The 20,265-nt window shown below is 52.9% G+C and overlaps 1 protein-coding gene across 1 annotated transcript in view; it reads right to left on the reverse strand.

Annotated features, from left to right (window-relative positions):
• Positions 1 to 19,899, reverse strand: part of C4H6orf132 (chromosome 4 C6orf132 homolog) — a 41,136-nt gene extending 21,237 nt beyond the window's left edge. The window contains 2 exon segments of the mRNA XM_030929348.1: positions 6,695 to 6,801; positions 19,581 to 19,899. Coding sequence (XP_030785208.1) covers positions 6,695 to 6,801; positions 19,581 to 19,725 — 252 coding nt within the window. The 5' untranslated portion in view covers positions 19,726 to 19,899.
• Positions 19,900 to 20,265: the final 366 nt, after the last annotated feature.

Genomic DNA, 20,265 nt, shown 5'->3' on the forward strand with positions numbered 1-20,265 from the left:
AGACCCTGTCTAAATGGCCCTGAGCCCGCTTCAAGGGCTTCTTCCCTGGCCAGTCCTCCTGAGGAGGGCACACATCTGTGAGTCCATGGGGACAAAGAGGCGGCTGTTTATGGGCCAGGATAAAGGATGGAGGTTTATGGCCCTGGATGGAACTTTAGAGGTTCAGGCCGAGGTCCTTAATGAGAGGGAAGGAGCCAGGTGGGTAGAGAAGGGGGTGTGGAGCTCTGTTTGCACTCTTGTGGCAGGCCTAACACCCCACACCCCACAACCCTTTGGCCTAACATCATCCGCACAAACCAGCCAAAAGCCAATCATGGCTGCCTTGCTTGACTCACCCTACAGAGTTCAGATTCCACCCCTGAAAGGTGCCTGGGCCTTGAGTTTAGAGAAGAGTTCCTGCAGCAGCAGGCTGGGTGGAAAAGAGAGATGGGGCTGACTCCAGCTGCCTCTCCAGCAGCAAGGACTAAGGGAAGGGTGCAGGGCAGGCGAGGCCTCCTGCCTGAGCCTAGGGATGCCTCTTCTGGCAGAGCCAGGCCTGTCTGACTCAGAGGGTGGGGTGACCCAGGCAGCTCTCACCGCCCAGGGCACCCCTGGGGACCTGTTGGGCCAGTTTTCCCGTATTTGCCACACTGACATTTAATTTTTAATTCTCATATGCATCACCCTGGAGATGGCTTGATTCAGACTGGGGAGGGCAAGAGAGAGAACCCCAGAAAATACAACCCTGCTGCCACCCAATGTTCTATGGACTCAGCTCTCAGAAGCAGAGGGACAGGCCAGGCGCAGTGGCTCACACCTGTAATCCCAGCAGTTCGGGAGGCCGAGGTGGGCGGATCATGAGGTCAGGTGATAGAGAGACCATCCTGGCTAATACAGTGAAACCCCGTCTCTACTAAAAATACAAAATATTAGCCCGGCGTGGTGGCGGGTGCCTGTAGTCCCAGCTACTCAGGAGGCTGAGGCAGGAGAGTGGCGTGAACCCGGGAGGCGGAGCTTGCAGTAAGCCGAGATTGTGCCACTGCACTCCAGCCTGGGTGACAAGACTCCGTCTCAAAAAAAGAAAAAAAAGAAAAAAAGAAAAAAAGAGAAAAAAGAAGAAGAACAAGAAACAGAGGGACAGGCTCCAGCTTGCTCTTTGGGCCCAGTCTCCCTGAGAAGGAGGGAGAAAGGATCACCCCTCACTCAGCCAGACTTCCGGTGGTGTACACAGGGCCAGCCTGGGGAGAAGGCCTGGCTCCTGCCCCTGCTTCTATCGAGCCCAGTGGCCTGGGCAGGGCCCTCCCCTCCCCAGGCCTCAGTGTTCTCACCTTGACCTTGACAACTGCTGTAGTCTCACCTTGACAACTGCTGTAGTCCTCCCACGTCCTCCCACCTCTGAAGTTTGGTAGCTCAAATTCAGCTCCTCAGGGATCCCCAAGCAGGAAGGTGGGGTTGCCCCAGTAGCTGGAAAACCTCCCTTTCCAGAGGTGGAAACAGAGCTCAAGGAGGGGTCCATGTGTCATTAGGGCCTGGCTTCTCCAGTGGCCCTCCAGGGAGCTGACCACACCGTCTACCCTTCCGTTAGGAAGTCATTTTAGCCGGGCGCGGTGGCTCAAGCCTGTAATCCCAGCACTTTGGGAGGCCGAGACGGGTGGATCACTAGGTCAGGAGATCGAGACCATCCGGGCTAACACGGTGAAACCCCGTCTCTACTAAAAAATACAAAAAAAAAAAACTAGCCGGGCGAGGTGGCGGGCGCCTGTAGTCCCAGCTACTCGGGAGGCTGAGGCAGGAGAATGGCGTAAACCCAGGAGGCGGAGCTTGCAGTGAGCTGAGATCCGGCCACTGCACTCCAGCCTGGGCGGCAGGGCGAGACTCCGTCTCAAAAAAAAAAAAAAAAAAAAAAAAAAAAAGGAAGTCATTTTAACACAGATAGTCATGGCTGGGGAGACCCTTGAGGACGATGCAGTATGATCCCCACTGTTGGGCGAGGAGCCAGAGGCCCAGGGAGAGGAAGGGGCTGGCCTGCAGCCACCCGAATCCCAGCAGCAGAGCTGGGACTGGAGCCAGCTGCTGGAGTATCAGCCCCTGGTCCCATCCCAGCCACTGAGGGATCCCGAGGTCCTTTTTTTAGCTGGCCTTTGGCTGCCAGATGCCTGAGAAACACTTCGTAATCCTCAGCACCCTCAGCACACAGAGCGAGGGAGCTCTGGGGAAGGGGCCAGGAGTGCCTGTCGCTGCTCTGTCTCCTTCTCTCTAGCCCTGTCCCCTGGCAGGCTCCTGTAGGGCACTGACAGGGAGGGTGGGCTCAGAGGATGGCCCAGGCCTGGAGAGAGCTCACAGGCCCTCGTGGGGCCTGTCACCTGACTTCTTGGGCACTGCTACCCCATATCTCCCTTTCCCACTGGGCAGCCTGGCCTGAGAGGTGCCTCTGAATGTGGGAAGGGAGGGCAGGGAGGGGTGGAGGCCCGGCCGGCTAGGACAGTGTCAGGCAGGGCTAGGCACTGTCCCAGCTCCCCACCCACCCTGACTTGGCGGGGCTGGGGGACGGGGTGTGTGCGTGTGCATGTGTGTGTGAGCCCACACCCACACAGAGCTCGCCCTTTTGGCACACAGACGCTTTTGAGCCAGTCCTCCCCATTCCCCATCCTCCCAGCCTTCTGTCCCTGCTGAAAGAAAGCAAAGGACCTGGCTAGGGCCTGCAGGAGAAGAGTCAGAAGGTCAGACAGGAGAGAATTACGCTGCCAGCCAGATTCCCCTCCACCTGGGAGCAGGCAACAAACGGCATGGAAGCTGCCCTATCTTGTGACCTGAGTGAGGAGCACAGAACAGTCCCTGTCATGAGGGCCACTGGGCCAAGGGTTCCTAATCTAAAGGCACATCATGGGAGGGCTTTAGTCCCCTGCTGAAATTGTAAGCAAAACTAGTTGTATGTGACTTACAGCCTCATCATGGCGTCAAAAGCATCTATGAGCCGAAAGAGGCAAGAGGCCTGGTGCCCGGCAGGCCCAGACTGCTGGACAGGGATTCAGAGAGGCAGGCAAGGGAGGTGGAAGTGGTTTTGCCGCCTGGTCCTGGAAGGAGAAGAAAAAAGCTTCTATGTAGTGGGTGGCTTTGTTAACACACGTGGTCTACGTGGAATGGTGCCTGGCGCACAGTGAGTGCTCAGCATGTGGTGGCCAAGATCACAGGCCGTGCCACTGGAAGGGGTCGGAAGTCGCTCTGCTTGCCTTTGCCCAGTTAGCCAGCACCGAGGGAACGAATAAACTTCTCCTTCCTGGTTCATTTCCTGCCTCTGTAAAATGAGGCCCCTTTCAGCCATCGGTTCACCATGTGTCCATTCTCTCACCCTCACCAGTGAGGGGGCGTGAGTTTTTAGGGAGAAGCCCCCATTTCCTGGAACTGGTTCTGAGGCTTGCACAAAAGAACTGCTCCCAGGAAGCACTTCCCCAGGACAAGCTGGAACTCAGGCCTGCCCAGCTAGCCCAGCCCACTCCAGGGGCCCCGGAGCCTTTGGCCAGGCCTGCCTGGGGTCTGTGCAGCCCCTGAGTCATGTTCTGCCCAGACTAGATCCAAACCAGAGGCTGGGAGGGCTGGCAGGCGAGGATTTGCCCTGGTCTTTGAGGGGCCCGCAGCAGATAGGTAGGGGGAGATAAGGATGCCGACCAAGCAGAATGAACTCAGCTGGGATCACATTAACTCTTTAGTTGCTGCTTTTGGGGTGGTCCAGATCTAGGGGAGGGGCAGGACAACAGGAGCCGCAATAGTCATTTCTACTCTGTAGAGAAGTATTTCCGTCGTGTTTTGTTTTTTTTTTTTGAGACAGAGTCTTGCTCTCTCGCCCAGGCTGGAGTGCAGTGGTGCCATCTTGGCTCACTGCAACCTCTGCCTCCGGGTTCAAGCGATTCTCCTGCCTCAGCCTCCTGAGTACCTGGGATTACAGGTGCGTGCCACCACACCAGGCTAATTTTTGTATTTTTAGTACAGACGGGGTTTCACCACGTTGGCCAAGCTGGTCTCGAACTCCTGACCTCGTGATCTGCCCACTTCGGCCCCCAAAGTGCTGGGATTACAGGAGTGAGCCACCATGCCTGGCCGTATTTCAGTAATTTTTTTTTTATTCCCATTTTACAGATGAATGTTTTAGTATTTTACCTACTGGTAGAGGTATGTCAACTCTGGGCCCACACTGCTATGAATCTGGGTATGTGTATTGAGGGTAAGTGACAGGAGAGAATCTAATTAACCTCCCAATATAGAATATTTCAAGCTGGGCACGGTGGCTCAGCCTGTAATCTCAGCACTTTGGAAGCTGAGGTGGGTGGATCACCTGAGGTCAGGAGTTTGAGACCAACCTGGCCAATATGGTGAAACCCAGTCTCTACTAAAAATACAAAAAAAAAAAAAAAAAAAATGCTGGGAGTGATGGTGGGCGCCTGTAATCACAGCTACTTGGGAGGTTGAGGCAGGAGAATCGCTTAAACCTGGGAGATGGAGGTTGCAGGGAGCCAAGATTGCACCATTGCACCACTCCAGCCTGGGTGACAAGAGCAAAACTCAGTCTGGAAAAAAAAAAAAAAGAATATTTCAAACTGATTTTATCTGCATTTATGGGTGCAATTACTTCTGTCAGAGTTTTATGCATTCTCTGGAAACAAAGTTACGGGCTGACTCATTTTTGTTTTTCTTTGTTTTTAAGACAGGGTCTCACTCTGTCACCCAGGCTGAAATACAGTAGTGCAATCATAGCTCACTGCAGCCTCAACCTCCTGAGCTCAAGCGATCCTCCTGCCTCAGCCTCCCAAGTAGCTGGGAGTATAGGCACACACCACCACAACTGACTAATTTTTTAATTTTTTGTAGAGATAGGGTTGGGCTATATTGCCCAGGCTAGTCTTGAACTCCTGGCCTCAAGTGATCCTCCCACCTCGGCCTTCCAAAGTGCTAGGATTCCAGGCTGACTTATTTGATTTATACCTTGCTGTTGGTGGCGTTGCTCTTTCTGTATTTATCTATATTGTCCACAAATTGCTTTTGTAAGCAGAAAATAAATTATTTAAAGTCGTATTCCCAGAGATCTGTGTGCTCAGCCCTCCACAGAGAGGCCTTAGAGATGCGGCAGGGAGAATGTAAGACTGCCTCTGTCCCATCTAGAATCTTAGGTCTGATTCTTGAGGTTGGACATAGCAGAAAAAAATTGGTGATGGGGAGAGGAAGGTGGTTGTGCCAGGCAGTGCTAGGCAGGAGGTATGGGGACCCAGGATGAATGTGTGGGGTGCCACGAAGTCTAACAGGCCCCTGAGAGCTCAGACCAGGGCAAGGGGCCTTTCAGTCGAGGCAGTACTAAACCCTCATGGAGGCAAGAGGATGCCGTGACCCCAGTGACAGCGTTGTGCCACCCATGACCCAGGTCCGACAAACAGGAGTGAGCCTCAAATCTAGGAGCCTAGTGTTTAGACTGGCTCTGGCCTGGGCTGTCTAGTATAGCAGCCACTGGCCACAAGCAGCCATTGAGCACTTAACATGTCTCAGTCAGAAGCGGGATGTGCTATATAAGTAGTACACCAGAATTTTTTTTTTTTTTTTTTTTTTTTTTTTGAGACAGAGTCTTGCTCTGTCTCCCAGGCTGGTGTGCAGTGGCCTGATCTCGGCTCACTACAACCTCCGCCTCCCGGGTTCAAGCGATTCTCCTGCCTTAGCCTCCCGAGTAGCTGGGACTACAGGTATCCATCACCACGCCTGGCTAATTTTTTTTTTTTTTTGTATTTTTTGTAGAGATGGGGTTTCACCATATTGGCCAGGCTGGTCTCAAACTCCTGATCTTGTGATCCGCCCGCCTCAGCCTCCCAAAGTGCTGGGATTACAGGCGTGAGCCACCGCACCCGGCCCAGATTTTTAAGACTTAGTATGAAAAAAAAGAATGTAAAATAGCCCATTGGTATTTTTTATATTGATTGAATGTTGTAATGACACTCTTTTTTTTTTTCTTTTGAGATAGAGTCTTGCTCTGTCACCCAGGCTGAAGTGCAGTGGTGTGATCTCAGCTCGCAAGCTCTGCCTCCCAGGTCCACACCATTATCCTGCCTCAGCCTCCCGAATAGCTGGGATTACAGGTGCTTGCCACCACACCCGACTATTTTTTTTTGTATATTTAGTAGAGACAGTGTTTCACCATATTAGCTAGGATGGTCTCAATCTCCTGACCTTGTGATCTACCCATCTTGGCCTCCCAAAGTGCTGGGATTACAGGCGTGAGCCAGCACGCCTGCCGCAATGACACTCTTTTGAATATAGTGGGTTAAGCAAAATATATTTGTCTCCTGCAGTGGGCAGGGAGCTCCTTGAGAGCAGCAATGCTGGCCCAGTCATCTCTGTATCCAGCACCTAATGCAGGGCCTGGCACAAAGCAGACAGTCATCAGTGACTGTGGAAAATGAACCCTGCTTGGCTGAGGGTACCCACTGCTGTATCACTCATGCACACAAGTTCTCCATAACTTCTTGGGCTTGGCCCTGAACGAGCTGGCATCCCTAATCCTAAACTTCCTGCTGTGAACCTCAGCCATGCCTCCTTCCAGTAGCCCCCCTTCCCACCGGGTCAGCATCAGGAAGGAAGGGGTGGGTGGAGGGTGCAGCTGATGTCCACTTGGGCTGGGGCAGGCCTGGTGTCCCCACCCAGAGCAGACCCTCCAACCTCAGAGCAGAATCGTACTCACCAGCGGAAGGAAGGTCAGCAGGGGCCGGACTCTTGGACGAGCTTTCAGCGTGGCTGTTCCTGACTCGCTCACTGTGTTAAACCGATTGTCTCCATAATAGATGCCATCTAGAGAACACAAGTGCGGGGACACTATAAGCTGGAGATCCAAGGCATTCCACCACCCAAGTTTAATCTGCCCTTCAGCTCCCAGTGAGGAAAGCCAGGGCCTGCATGTCCCCCGGTGTTGGACTCAGCTAAGCGCCTCTAACATAATCAGATCTTATGGATGAGATGTGCGCTAATGGGGCCAGCTGAGGTGGCGCTGGGTGACGGACTCGATGTTCCCGGGGCTTTCAGCCCCCTGCAGCCATCTCTCTCCCAATCCACAACCACCACCCTGCGTTGGTCCTGAGGCTTCTCTCCCACAGCAATGGTCCCTTGTTTTGGGGGCCCAGGGAGCCCGGCTAAGGGCCCAGCCGAAGCTTATCTCTAGGAGAGGGAAGAAAACAAGCTGGCTTTTCCCTCGAGTGTTTAAATTTCTAATCTGAAACATGCAGAGCAGATGAAGCCACCTGCTGCCCCCAGTGGCCAATATTCCATCATCTGGACTCCTTAACTCAAGATTTCCCTGACTACCAAACCACAGATGCTTGTGTACATGGCTTTCTTTAATGCATCCTTGAGGGCAGAGCAGAAAAAATGGGACAGTAGGGTCAGTGTGACCTCGTTAAAACATCCCAGCTCTGCCGCTGACTGCTCGTGGCTTAACCTCTCTGGGCCTCAGTTTTCCCATCTGTACAGTGGGAGTGATGACAGTGCCGTAGAGCACTGTTGTGAGGAGTGAGTGTGGCCAGGGCAGAGTAAGTGCTCAGCAAACACGGTTGTTTCCCCTGTAGGAAGATGATATGAAGGACCTTCCTCTTCCTCCAGTTACTGAGCCTGTGCTCCATGCTGCTCTATGGCAGTGGGAGGGTGCGAGGGGCCACTCACATCACATCACATCCCTTTCTCAACTCCCTCATGACCCTTGATACACACTGACAAGAAATTCACACTGCCTTGGCAGGGATCGCTGTGGCCCTCCTGCTATGTGGCTTGTGAGCAAAGAGGGCTTTCGTCCATTTAACGAGGTGTGGAGGACTCTCCCCGATAGCCAGAGAGGAGAGAAGAAAGGTCAGAATCCCAGTTAGCCAGAAGTCTAACTGGGACATTGAGTTAATCATGATTACTTTTCTCCTTGTACGTGACTTTAGGAGAAAATTGCAAGAAAGCCAAATGATTTATTCGAAAGAGACTGGGCTTGTCAGGAAGATCCTGGGATCAGACTACATCCATCCGAAATCCCTACACCAACAGCCGCAGCACCCCATGTGAGCATCTGGGCTTTGGATGTGACAAGGAGGCTCTTGGGAGGGCTCCAGCAGCTGGAGGTGGTGTCCTCGGTGTGCAGCCCTCCCAAGGCAGGAAGCTGGCTGGGACACTCAAGCTTCTCCACCTCTCAAGTGGAGCCCGAACGTTGGGTTCTCTGTGTGCTCCGCACGTCCCTGGAAATTCCAGTTCCCAGCACTGCCCTGCCCCGTGCACTCTGGGCAAATATGATTTTCCAGTCCCAGTTGCCAGGCTTCATGCCTGAGGCTGCAGACCAAGATTGGACAGGGCATGGGGAAGATCTGACCCAATGGGAAACAACAAAAGTAGCTCACACCCAACAGCCACTACAAAAGCCCCCGATTCCCTCACTTCCGAGAGTCTGCGTGTTGACACCGGGATCTCCTGGGGCATTCTCTAGAGAGTGCTGTGTGGATGCCAAGGCCCTAGACCTGATGTGATGTGGCTACCTGGACCCTTGACAGGACTGAGGGTGGGTGAGGATTGCCACAGGGACTGCATGAGAGCCACACTCCTAGGCAGGGCTCTAATCATTTCATTTCATCTCTGCCCCGATGTTGGGATCTAGGGAGCCTCCTTCCTGCAGTTGAGTTATTGTCATATTAATGGCTACTCTTGTTGGGTGCCTACGAGCTTTAGAAGTGTTATATCTGAGCAACTTGGCAAGGATGATAACTGTAATTAATAGTAATAATAATAAAGGGTAAAAACGTACTGAGCACCTTTTTTTTTTTAATCTTTATTTTTTTTGAGATGGAGTCTTTTTTTTTTTTTTGGTTATATAGATGAGAGGTTTCTGTGTTGCCCAGGCTGGCTTTGAAAGCCTAGTCTCGCCTCCTTATGCGCTGGGACAACAGGCCTGAGCCACCGCAGATCTCCGTGCTCTGTCACTCAGGCTGGAGTGCAGTGGCATGATCTCGGCTCACTGCAACCTGTGCCTCCCGGGTTCAAGCAATTCTCCTGCCTCAGCCTCCCGAGTAGTTAGGATTACAGGTGTGCGCCAGTGCCACCATGTCCAGTTAATTTTTGTATTTTTAGTAGAGACAGGGTTTCACCATGTTGGCCAGGCTGGTCTCAAACTCCCGAATTCAGGTGATCCACCTGCCTCGGCCTCCCAAAGTGCTGGGATTACCGGTGTGAGCCACACACCCGGCCTACTGAGCACCTGTAATGATCCGGACACTGTTCCAAGCACCTTACACATTATTCATTCATTTAATTCTCAAAACAGCCCCATGCAAATTGGCACAGTCATTATCCCCGTTTTACAGATAAGGAAACCGAGGCACAAGGAGGTCAAATAACTTGCCCAAAGCCTCAGAGTAAGTGTTGAAGCCAGGGTCTCCCTAAAGGGCCTGACTTCTAAACCACTGTACACACACCCCCAAAGGGAAGAGTCATAACCCCACCGTGTATGGGGGTGAGGAAGGCTTGGCTCGGCTCTGGCCAGTGAGTAGCTCTGGGAAGCAACGGGAGGTGAGGCAGCTTGTTCGAAGCCTGCTGGTCAGGATGGAGTTGGATCCGAACTGTGGCCGTCTGACCCTCAAGCAGGCGCTCTAACCGCCTCACAGATCCCATGGCTCAGCCCTGACTCTGAGCCACTGTTGTTTTGCTTCCTTTGTGGTTGTTTTAAGCAGTGAAATCCTTTCTAAGAATATAACTGTTCTTTGTAAAACATATAGAAGGGTAGTGGCTGTGGCTGAGGCCGGGCTGGAAGGCCCAGGTGGCTCCTCTCCCTACCAGGCACCTCTGGAAAATCAGATTTGATTTCCCAGTCTGAAGAGGAGTGGGTAGGAGTCAGAGAGGGAAACATGTTACGGAAGCAGAGGTGGGGTGATACGCTGTGAGAGGGGCTTGGCCGCCACGGCTGGCTTTGAAGATGGAAGGCAGCTACTGGCCAAGGACTGTGGGCTGCCTCTAACAGCCAGAACAGGCAAGGAAACAGACTCTCCTGGAGCCTCCGGAGAGGAACAAAGTCTTGCCAATACCTTAATTGAGCCCACTGAGACCTGTGTCAGAGTTATGACCTGCAGAATTGTAAGATAGTAAATTTGTTATCAAAATAAGAAAAGGGGTTGGGCGCGGTGGCTCACATCTGTAATCCCAGCACTTTGGGAGGCCGAGGTGGGTGGATTACGAGGTCGGGAGATCGAGACCATCCTAGCTAACACAGTGAAACCTCATCTCTACTAAAAATACAAAAAATTAGCCAGGTGTGGTGGCATGCACCTGTAGTCCCAGCTACTCGGGAGGCTGAGGCAGGAGAATCACTTGAACTAGGGAGGCGGAGGTTGAAGTGAGCCGAGATCGTCACTGCACTCCAGTATGAGCGACAGAGTAAGACTCTGTCTCAATAATAATAATAATAATAAAATAAGAAAAGGAGGTGTGGGGCTGGGCGTGGCGGCTCACGCCTATAATCCCAGCACTTTGGGAGGCCGAGGTGGGTGGATCATGAGGTTAGGAGTTCAAGACCAGCCTGGCCACTATGGTGAAACTCTGTCTCTACTAAAAATACAAAAATTAGCCGGGTGTGGTGGTGGGCGCCTGTAATCCCAGCTACTCAGGATACTCAGGAGGCTGAGACAGGAGAATCGCTTGAACCGGGAAGCAGAGGTTGTAGTGAGCTGAGATTGTGCCAGTGCACTCCAGCCTGGTGACAGAGCGAGACTGTGTCTCAAAAATAAAATTAAAAAAAAGAAAAGCAGATGTGGCTGGAATCAGGCCAACTCTCAGGGCCCCTCAATCCTGGCCCAGCTCCTGCTGGGTGGGGGCACAGCATGAGGTGAGGTGCGTGGGTCCATCTCCATCAGCTAGATCTTCAAAGCATTCAAGGTCAGGACTGGGGTCTTCCCAGCCTCAAGGTCAAGGCCCAAAACTAAACAGAAAGACAACAGAGCTCAACCTTGGGAATTTCTTATTGGAAGTGATGAACATTGCTCAGATCACAGGTCAGGGATGCTGAGGCCTTCCTGAGAAGCAGCTCCCTCCTCAGTCGAGGAGCTAAAGGAGGGCTAGGAACATCCTGGTGTCCCTTGAGGAAGGAGGGACGAGGAGGAGGTGAAGTGGGTGCCTGGAGAGGAAGCGGGATGATTTGCTCTCAGAACAAGCTGCAGTGAGAAAGAGGGGCACAGCCCCGTGTCTCATCCACCCTGAAACCTGCAAACTCCCTAGATGTCTGGCTTTTTCTGGAAAGGTCTTTAGGGATCTCAGAGGTTTTGTGCTTGCCACATGCATGGACCAGAGAGGCAGCACTGGAACATCCAGCTGGGATTCAGAAAGCTGGAAAAGGAAGGCAGATGCCCCTGGACCCAGAAGCTTCCAGAGAAAGAGAGTCCCAGGGCAATTCCAGCAGCCGGGAAGCCTTGTGAGACCCCAGCAGCAGGTTCTGAGCAAGGCCTGAGCCCCAGATGGACCACAGTCCTGTCAAGATACAAACTGAAGCTTCTGATAAACTCACATGCAAATAATGCAGTGATAAAATAGGGGCAAATCCATGTCTGCCTCAATTGACCCAAACCTGATCTTTAAATGAACCCAATTTCCCCCCAAATGGAATCCTATTTATGACAAGATTATGCATAGGATTACTTTAGATTGTCTCCCTAACAACTTCTCCCTCATAGAAGGATGGGAAATGAAGGTAGGGCTTTGCTTTCATTTACACTCCCTCAAGGATTTGAGTTGACATAAATATCAATACCATCTAACATCCAAAAACCTGCTCCAAAAACAATTCCTGGTGCCAAGCAGGAGACTTCACCCCAGATTTCAACCTGGGTACAGGCAGCTCCCCTCCTGCCCCTTCTCCTGAGGGCATGGGCCTGAGGGCAGCAGAGTTGTGGCTGAGGCTGCCTGGGTATGAGGAGACCATGGCTGAGGTTCTGTCCTGGCCGGAAACACCCAGCAGTCAGACAGCTCCTGGCTGGGACGGGAGGCAGGACCTTGTGGGGTCAAGGCTATGGGTTTAGAGCCCAGCTGAACGTGGGTTCCGGTTCCGGCTCCATTACTTAACTGTGGGATCCTGGCAGTCTCACTAGGTCTCTCTGAGGCTGTCTCTTTATCTTTGTACATGTGAACAGTGGTCTCTGCTGGGCAGGCTGATGTGAGCCTGAGTGAGAGAAAACATGCAAAAGTCATCAGCACAGTGCCTAGCAGATATTTATGCTCAATAATTGGGAGGGTTGACTGGGTGTGGTGGCTCACACCTGTGATCTCAGCACTTTGGGAGGCCAAGGCAGGCGGATTACTTGAGGTCAGGAGTTCAAGATCAGCTTGGCGGCCAGACACAGTAGCTCATGCCTGTAATCCCAGCACTTTGGGAGGCCAAGGCGGGTGGATCACCTGAGGTCAGGAGTTGGAGACCAGCCTGCCCAACATGGTGAAACCCCGTCTCCACTAAAAATACAAAAATTAGCTGGGCGTGGTGGTGGGCGCCTGTAACCCCAGCTACTTAGGAGTCTGAGGCAGGAAAATTGCTTGAACCAGGGAGGCGGAGGTTGCAGTGAGCCAAGATTGAGCCATTGCATTCCAGCCTGGGTGACAAGAGCGAAAGTCCACCTCAAAAAAAAAAAAAAAAAAAAAGACCAGCCTGGCTAACGTGGTGAAACCCCATCTTCTCTACTAAAAATACAAAAATTATCTGGGCGTGGTGGCGGGCGCCTGTAATCCCAGCTACTCAGGATAGGCTGAGGCAGGAGAATCGCTTGAACTGGGGAGGCAGAGGTTGTAGTGAGCTGAGATTGTGCCACTGCACTCCAGCCTGGGCAACAGAGTGCGACTCCGTCTCAAAAATAATAATAATAATAATTGGGAAGGCCAGTTATTGTTGTCATCATCATCATCATTCTCTCTCTGCTCCACCTTACTTCCCTCCACCAAGAGTTTGGGCTGTGAGCTTGAGCTGGGCTGTGTCACTTGCAAATCTTGGTGACACCTGTCCCCATGGGGGAGAGCCACCGGCAGGCAGGCGGCCCTTTGCTTTCTTGTTAGGGTCCACTCTGAGTCCTGATGCCTGTGACTGTTCTCAATAACCCTCTTTGCAGCAGCCCAGAGTGGGAGAGGCTGGATCAAGGTCACCAAGCAGGGGTCAAACAGGGCCCCTGACTTGCAGTGCCTTACATATGGCACGTGGCTCCCTGCCTCTCCCCAACAGGCAGACCTGGCTCTCTCAGCCTGGGCTGGGGTATGTGTTAAATGTGGCGGGTGGGCCAGCTCCAGGCAAGCTGAGAGCTAGGTACACGCTGCTGTAGGAGGCCCAGCCCTTCTTTTCTCCCTTGCCGCCTGAGGAGAGGAGCCTTATTATTCCCAATTTGCAGGTGAGGAAACTGAAGCTTAGAGAGGTTAAGTCCCTTGCCCAAGGTCCCACAGCTGGTGAGTCAAAGGGGCTGGGATTCCAGCCCAGGCAACCTGACTCCAGACTCTGATTCCCTCGGGTCATAGCCAGCATGGCAGGGAGGGAATGCAGGGATTCAGCGTCTCTACCCTCCATCTCTTGTTTTTCCTGAATGAGACTTGAAAGTTGGTAAGGCCTGGAGGGGAGGAAATGGGCCTAGGAATCATATCTGGATTCACATCCATATAATATCTGAGGACATTGAGCACTTTGTCGGGCTCAGTTTCCCCACCTGTAAAATGAGGATGATACTTTTCCAGAAGCCTCCCAAAATCAGGAGAGGGAAGGAAGCTAGCTGGAGTGGGAGGAGGGCTGGGGCCCCAAATTGCCAGGAGCCCCTAAATTACCTCAGGAGCACTGGCTACAGGTCTGATTGGATTCCTGGGGCTTAGGAGGATTCGGGCCTTAGCTTGGGGAGTTTTTGCCTTGACTAAGAGTAACCCAGAATCCCAAAACAGACCTCTTTCTACTTCTACCTCACTGTAGATATAGAATGGGGGTGCTGGACAGTGAAGTATGAAGTGTGGCATCCAATTATCGGCCACTAGGGGAGCCCCTGCCTTTCAGGGAAGCAGCGGGGGCGGCCCTATGTGAATGTAACTCACGAACGGCGTTAATGAGGCCTTTTCTAGCTAATTAGCAAGTCCACATGACAGGAGCCTAAAAAGGCCAGTCTTTCCCAGCAAGTCCCAGCAGGCCTGACCTGAGGACCAGAGAGAGGCCTTTGTCCAAGGGCAGAGGGGACGCTGAAGGTTGGGCTGGGGTGGACGGGAGGAGGGGCAGGGAGCCACAGAGTAGAGGAGGAGGTAACAGAAAAGGAGTCTTGGACGCCGCCCCCCACAACCCTGCATTTGGGGACTAAGAGGGAGGAGCAGAGTGAACAGGGCCCTCTTCTTCCAAGCTAGGACTTGCCACTCAGTGTGCAGACCCCAGAACTTGTGAGAAATGCCCTTCATCCCGAAACTACCGAAACAAATCTAATCTTAACAGGATTCCAGATGACTGGATGCACTTTGATGTTTGAGCTACCCCAGACTGGAATGACTGAGTCATTTCACCTAAAGCCTTCCTTCTGAGTCTGTTTCCTCAACTGAGAAGACATACAAAGCTTTTACTCCACAGTCTGGTGATGATAATTGCATTACTGTCAGTACCCTATTGGCTAGGAGAGAAGGGGCACCTTGTAGCTGCTCTGTAGGGGTCAAGGGCAGGCCTGGCTTTCTGAAGTTGAACTAGAGTGACAAGAGAAGTTTCTATAATGGGGCAGCCGAGGGTGTATATGTGTGCACTGGACTGCTGGCAAACCGCAGCACACCTCCAGGGGACAGGAGTAAACAAAAGTTGGTAGGCTGGTGCCAGCCTGGCCCTGGGGGGAAATAAGTGCTCAGCTCCTGGCTCCAGGGGTAAGAGGTGGGAGTTTCCTACCCTTTAGCAGGACCTGAAGCACAGGGCCAGGAGAACCAGGGAACCGGAACACCAGAAACCGCAGCCACACCAGAGGGCACTAGGGTCCTCCTGATAAGGAGCTGCCCACATTCTTTCCATATTTATGTAGAACCTACCATGTGGCCTGCAGGGAGTCCTAAAGGGAAAGAGAATAGCCTTGCTTCCTGTGGGGAAGGAAATACCAGGATTCTCATATCTTCCTGCACAAAACAATACCCCTGAAGCTGGCTAAAAATCCAGAGCCTAAAGGCTGGGCGCGGTGACTCACGCCTGTAAATCCCAGCACTTTGGGGGGCCCAGGTGGGCCGATCAACAGGTCAAGAGACCATCCTGGCCAACACGGTGAAACCCCGTCTCTACTAAAAATACAAAAATAGCCATGTGTGGTGGCGTGGGCCAGGGAGGCTGAAGCAGGAGAATCACTTGAACCTGGGAGGCAGAAGGTTGCAGTGAGCCGAGATTATGCCACTGCGCTCCAGCCTGACAACAGAGTGAGACTCCGTCTCAGAAAACCCCCAGAGCCCAGACCCTAGCCCAGAGATTCTGACTTCCTGTGCCTGAGGTGGGACCCTAGGAATCTGAAATTAATTAATTATTTTTGAAGGGGGGAGGACAGGATCTCGCTCTGTCACCCAGGCTGTAGTGCAGTGATGCCATCATAGCTCACTGCAGCCTCTATCTCCCAGGCTCAAGCAATCCTCCTGCCTTGTCCTCCCAAAGTGCTGGGGTTGTTTTTGTTTTGTTTTTTGTTTTGAAACAGGGTCTCGCTCTGCCACCAAGGCTGGAGTGCAGTGGTGCGATCTTGGCTTACTGCAACCTCTGCCTCCTGAACTCGAGCAGTCCTCCAGCCTCAGCCTCCTGAGTAGCTGCAGCTACAGGCGCATGCCACCAAGCCTGGCTAATATTTGTATTTTTAATAGAGATGACAGGGTCTTGCCATGTTGCCCAGGCTGGTCTCAAACTCCTGAGCTCACGTGATCCACCTGCCTCAGCCTCCCAAAGTGCTGGGATTACAGGCGTGAGCCGCCGCGCCCAGCCCAGAATCTGCATTTCAAATAAATGTCTGAGGTAGCTGTGAGCTGTCCCATTTAGAGGAACAGGGCAGGAAAGAGAGTCCTCTAGCAAACAAGGGTGTCCCATTGCTGGTGGCGGGTGCAGGGTGCAGCGGTGGTAGATAAAGGATCTTGGCTCAGTTAATCCAAGACGCAAGGGAGGAGTCATGAGTGACTGGCAGCTTTGTCTCCAGTAGCAGCCCAGTCCCTTATCTTGGGATTTGCAAAGATCCACATCTCTGCTTTCTCATGCATTTAAAAAAAACACACACACACACACAATCGTGTGGCCTTGCTTGGGCTGGGAGAGGGCAGAAGACTTCGTTAGGATTGCAAATGTATTCAGTGAAGGCCTCCTAATTGCTGGAATACATATTAGAGAAATTCTGTAAAGAAAAATTTGCTCGTCACCACCCTCACACGACTGTTTGCATTTACCCTCTGTACCCAGCCTACCCTTGTGCAAACAGATTTTTACATGGTTGCAACCACAGAGCAAACGGTTGATTACTGCTTCATTCCCTTACACATCCCTACATTGATTTTTCTCCCTTCCATTCCACCACCTGTTCTCCAAGGGCTGGATATCGCCAGCATCTCACCCCAGGCTCAAGGGGAATGTCACAGACTCAGGGGCCCTGTGGAATTCTAATCCCACTCTCTTTGAGACATTTGAAATAGCCTTGTCATGGCTCAGTTTCCTCTAGTTTACAGTGTTAGGAAGAGGAGCTGAAGCAGGCAGGGGCAGGAAGTGCTCCATGCTGGGAATGATCTCACAGTAATAAATCATGCCTTGGAGCAGGGGCCAGTAAACTTTTTCTGTACAGGGCCAAATAGTAAATATTTTAGCCTTTGCAGGCCATAAGGTCTCTTTTGTAGCTACTCAACTCTAGCCATACACCATATGTAAAGGAGGGGCATAGTTGGCTATGTTCTAATAAAACTTTATTCCCCAAAGCAGGCCATGGGCCAGAATGGAGCCAGGAGTGTAGTTTGCCAATCCTTGCTTTAGAGCAAGCTTGTCCAACTGGTGGCCCAACACAAATTTGTGAACTTTCTTAAAATATTATGAGGGTTTTTTTTTTTTTTTGCATTTTTTTGTTTTGTTTTTTAGCTCATCAGCTATCATTAGTGTCAGTGTATTTTGTGTGGCCCAAGACAATTCTTCTTCCAATGTGACCCAGGGAAGCCAAAAGATTGGACACCCTGCTTCAGAGTTTTTCGTTTTAATGCTTTTCAAAGCACTGCCGTAAATACCGCTTCAGGCAGTTACCCTGCAGGCAGCCTGGACACTATCCCCTTTAACAGAAGAAAAAACTGAGGCCCAGACAGTGCTTAGCCCCATGTATTGACAGAGACAGGATGCCAAGTCAGGGCTGCACCTGCATCCCATCACAGAATCCCCAACACTGGTCCCTCCTCTTCCTAACTCCAAGCAGAGCAGGGAGGAGGACTTCTGCCATGCCCAGTGGCACCCCAGGGAACACCCCGGAAACACTGGGGTGCTGTTCTGCTGGACGCATGATGTTTTCCACCACTCCCTGTGCAGGCAAGACCAAGCTGAGTCAGCTGGAGGCCCAGCCCTGCCTTGAGGAGCGGGAGGAGCTGTCCTTTGGGCTCCAGCTCTGCCCAGGCTGATGAGGGCAGCAGCTGGCTGGAGGTGACAGGGGACCAGGCCCTCTTCCCTCAACAGAGGTGCTGATGCCCACTAGCAGCCTACACAGCCTAGGCAAAATGCAGAAGTGGCTGAGAGGCATGGCTGAGGTCTCCCCCTGAGGGAGGAAGGGGGTGTGTGTGTGTGTGTGTGGTATTTTCCAGCTAGATGCCCCTCAAGTAAAATTCACCATTGGATCGCCTTCCTCTGCAGAGTTAATTCAGCAAACCCGCTAAGAGTGTGATCTCTGGAGCCTGACTGCCTGGGTTCAAATATTGGTTCTGCCTCATAAGGGAGATTTTGGAGGTCATGGAAATGTTCTAAAACCAGATGGTGGTGATAGTCGCACAACTGTGTAAACAGTCTACTAAAAATCATTAAATTGTGGACTTAGAAAAATGCTGCCTCCAGCATTGAAAGCTGTGTGATCTTGGGCATATTATTTAACCTCCCCATGCCTCAGTCTCCTCATCTGTCAAACAGGAATGATAATAATAGTGCCAGACTCCAGATGAGATTTCAATGAATCTGTAACACAAAGATTTTAGAATGGCATCTTGCACCTAAGAAGGGAATGATAAATGCTCGTTCCATGGTGCCTCCGTTGAGAGGGAAAGAATTGTCCTGGCTCACAGGCACTTCCCCGCACACCTGTGTCTGGGAGTGCCTACACCATGCCTCCACTTGCCCTGCTCCTCCTGGTCTTTGCTTCTACTGTTTGTTTTGCCAGGAATGCCCTTTCCTCTCAGCTCGAATGCTAGTTCCACTCAGAGGTCATCTCTCTTCTCTGCTTTTATGCTTAATAATCGTTTATAGCAAAGGCTCAGAAAGGACTAAATGGCATATGGTTAGTTCTGTTCACCCCCGATCTGAGATCCCTGTGCCACGAAGAGGCGACAGTTTGCCCTTCCTGCTCCTATCCACGGTGCCTTGTGTCCTGGCTGTGGCAACCTGGGTGCTGAACTGAGTCCAACAGCAGGCACCAAGGCTATGACATCCACTGTGGGTCCCAGCACAGTGGCTATAAATATCAGTGAAGATAATATGGTGAGTGATGGGTGACCTTCCTTGGGCCTAGAAGCCACCCCCCCCCCCCCAACCTGGGGGTTCCAGAGTCACATGTCATACACAAGAAATGGATTTCTGTCTCTAGCCGCTGGCTTCCCCTAGTTATAGAGAATACAAATTGCAAAATGATAAGCCAGGGGATAAGCCAGGGCAGTGTTTTTAGAGGCCTGCAGAGACACACCAGTCTGATTCCGGGGTCAGCGGCAGCTGGCAGTCAGGGAGAGGGTTCCTTGGCCTCCACTGTCCCCTTTCTGGCTCTTCGGTGTTAGCCCAGAGACAGCCCGGGTCCCAGGTTGACCTGGCAGGAGCCTGTGGCCCCAATAAGTGACTTGGTGTCACAAACAGGCTGGTAACCTGGTAGCAGCTGCGCCTGTTGTTTTTTCCTGGGCCTCACCTAGCCAGAGCTAAGTTTGTGAGCGCCCAGAGAGCAGCCCCCTCTCTGCCACGTGGGCTGGGGAAACAGGGAGAGCAAAGGGTGAGGGAGGAGAACGCTCCTTAGCCCCCAGTTCTCTAGGAAAACTTTTGCTTCGGCCAGAATGGGGGTGTTGTAGCAGTGGGAGTCGGGGGAGATACCGCAAACCTCCGGAAGCCGTCCCGCTAACAGTAACACAAGCATCGGATTCTCCAAGTGGGGGAATTAAACACCTCCGAGGAGGGCCTGCGGTCAGAGGCGCGGGCGGCAAAGTTGTCCCACCTACCCGTGGTGGAGGGAGGTTCCCCTCTTTCCCCGCACCTCTCTCACCGCACGTCCCTTCCCAGACACCCCGGTGCGACGCCTCCTCCCCTGCCCGACGGCTGCTCTTGGCCAGTCCGCAGGTTCCAACGTGTCCCTCCCCTCCGCGCCTCCAGGAGACAGCGCCGCCGGCCCTGCCCTAGCGCCCTTCGTCGCCGGAGCACTCACCGAAGCCCCTGGTCCCCTCCTCCGGGGCCTCCTGGGTGAAGATCCAGGGCGGGTTGGTGGCGTAGAGGGAAGTGCTGGGGCTGGTGGTGTGCTTCTTCCCGAAGAGTTTGCTGAAGGTGCCCTGCACGGTCTGGTTCTTTTTCATGCTGCCGCAGCCCGCGCGGGCGCCAGGGAAGGACCTTCCCTCTCTTGCCCTGCCCTGCCCCGGACTGAACTCCGCACGGTCTCCCCAGGGGACTCTACCAGGCCATGTCCCCCGCCGTCCTCCCTGCCCGCGCACCGGGAGACAGGTGCTGCGGGCGCCGCCGCTTGCTGGGAACTGCGAGCTACCTGGCCAGGTAAGAGGCAGCGGCTCAACCGGGCCCCGCCCCGCCGCCGCCCAACTCCCCAGGCCGCATTCCTTCCCGCCTCCTTCTACAACAGGCCATTGTTGGCCCGGCCCGGTGGGCTGGGGACCTCGCCCGGCCCACGCCCAGCCTGGGAGTCGGGCCATCTCTCCCCCAGGAACCCTCCCGGCACGCCTCCTTCACCCCACTTCCCCCTAGTCCGGGGAAGGAGGCGGGTGAGTTCCCAGCCTCTCAAGGCGATTCGTGACCAGGTCAGTATGGGTACACGTGGACAGCTCTAGTGTCCAACACGAGGGACATGGATGGCCAAAGCGAGCACGCCACGGCATCCTATAGCC

The sequence above is a fragment of the Rhinopithecus roxellana genome, chromosome 4, assembly GCF_007565055.1.
Source record: "Rhinopithecus roxellana isolate Shanxi Qingling chromosome 4, ASM756505v1, whole genome shotgun sequence".
Classification (NCBI taxonomy): Eukaryota; Metazoa; Chordata; class Mammalia; order Primates; family Cercopithecidae; genus Rhinopithecus; species Rhinopithecus roxellana.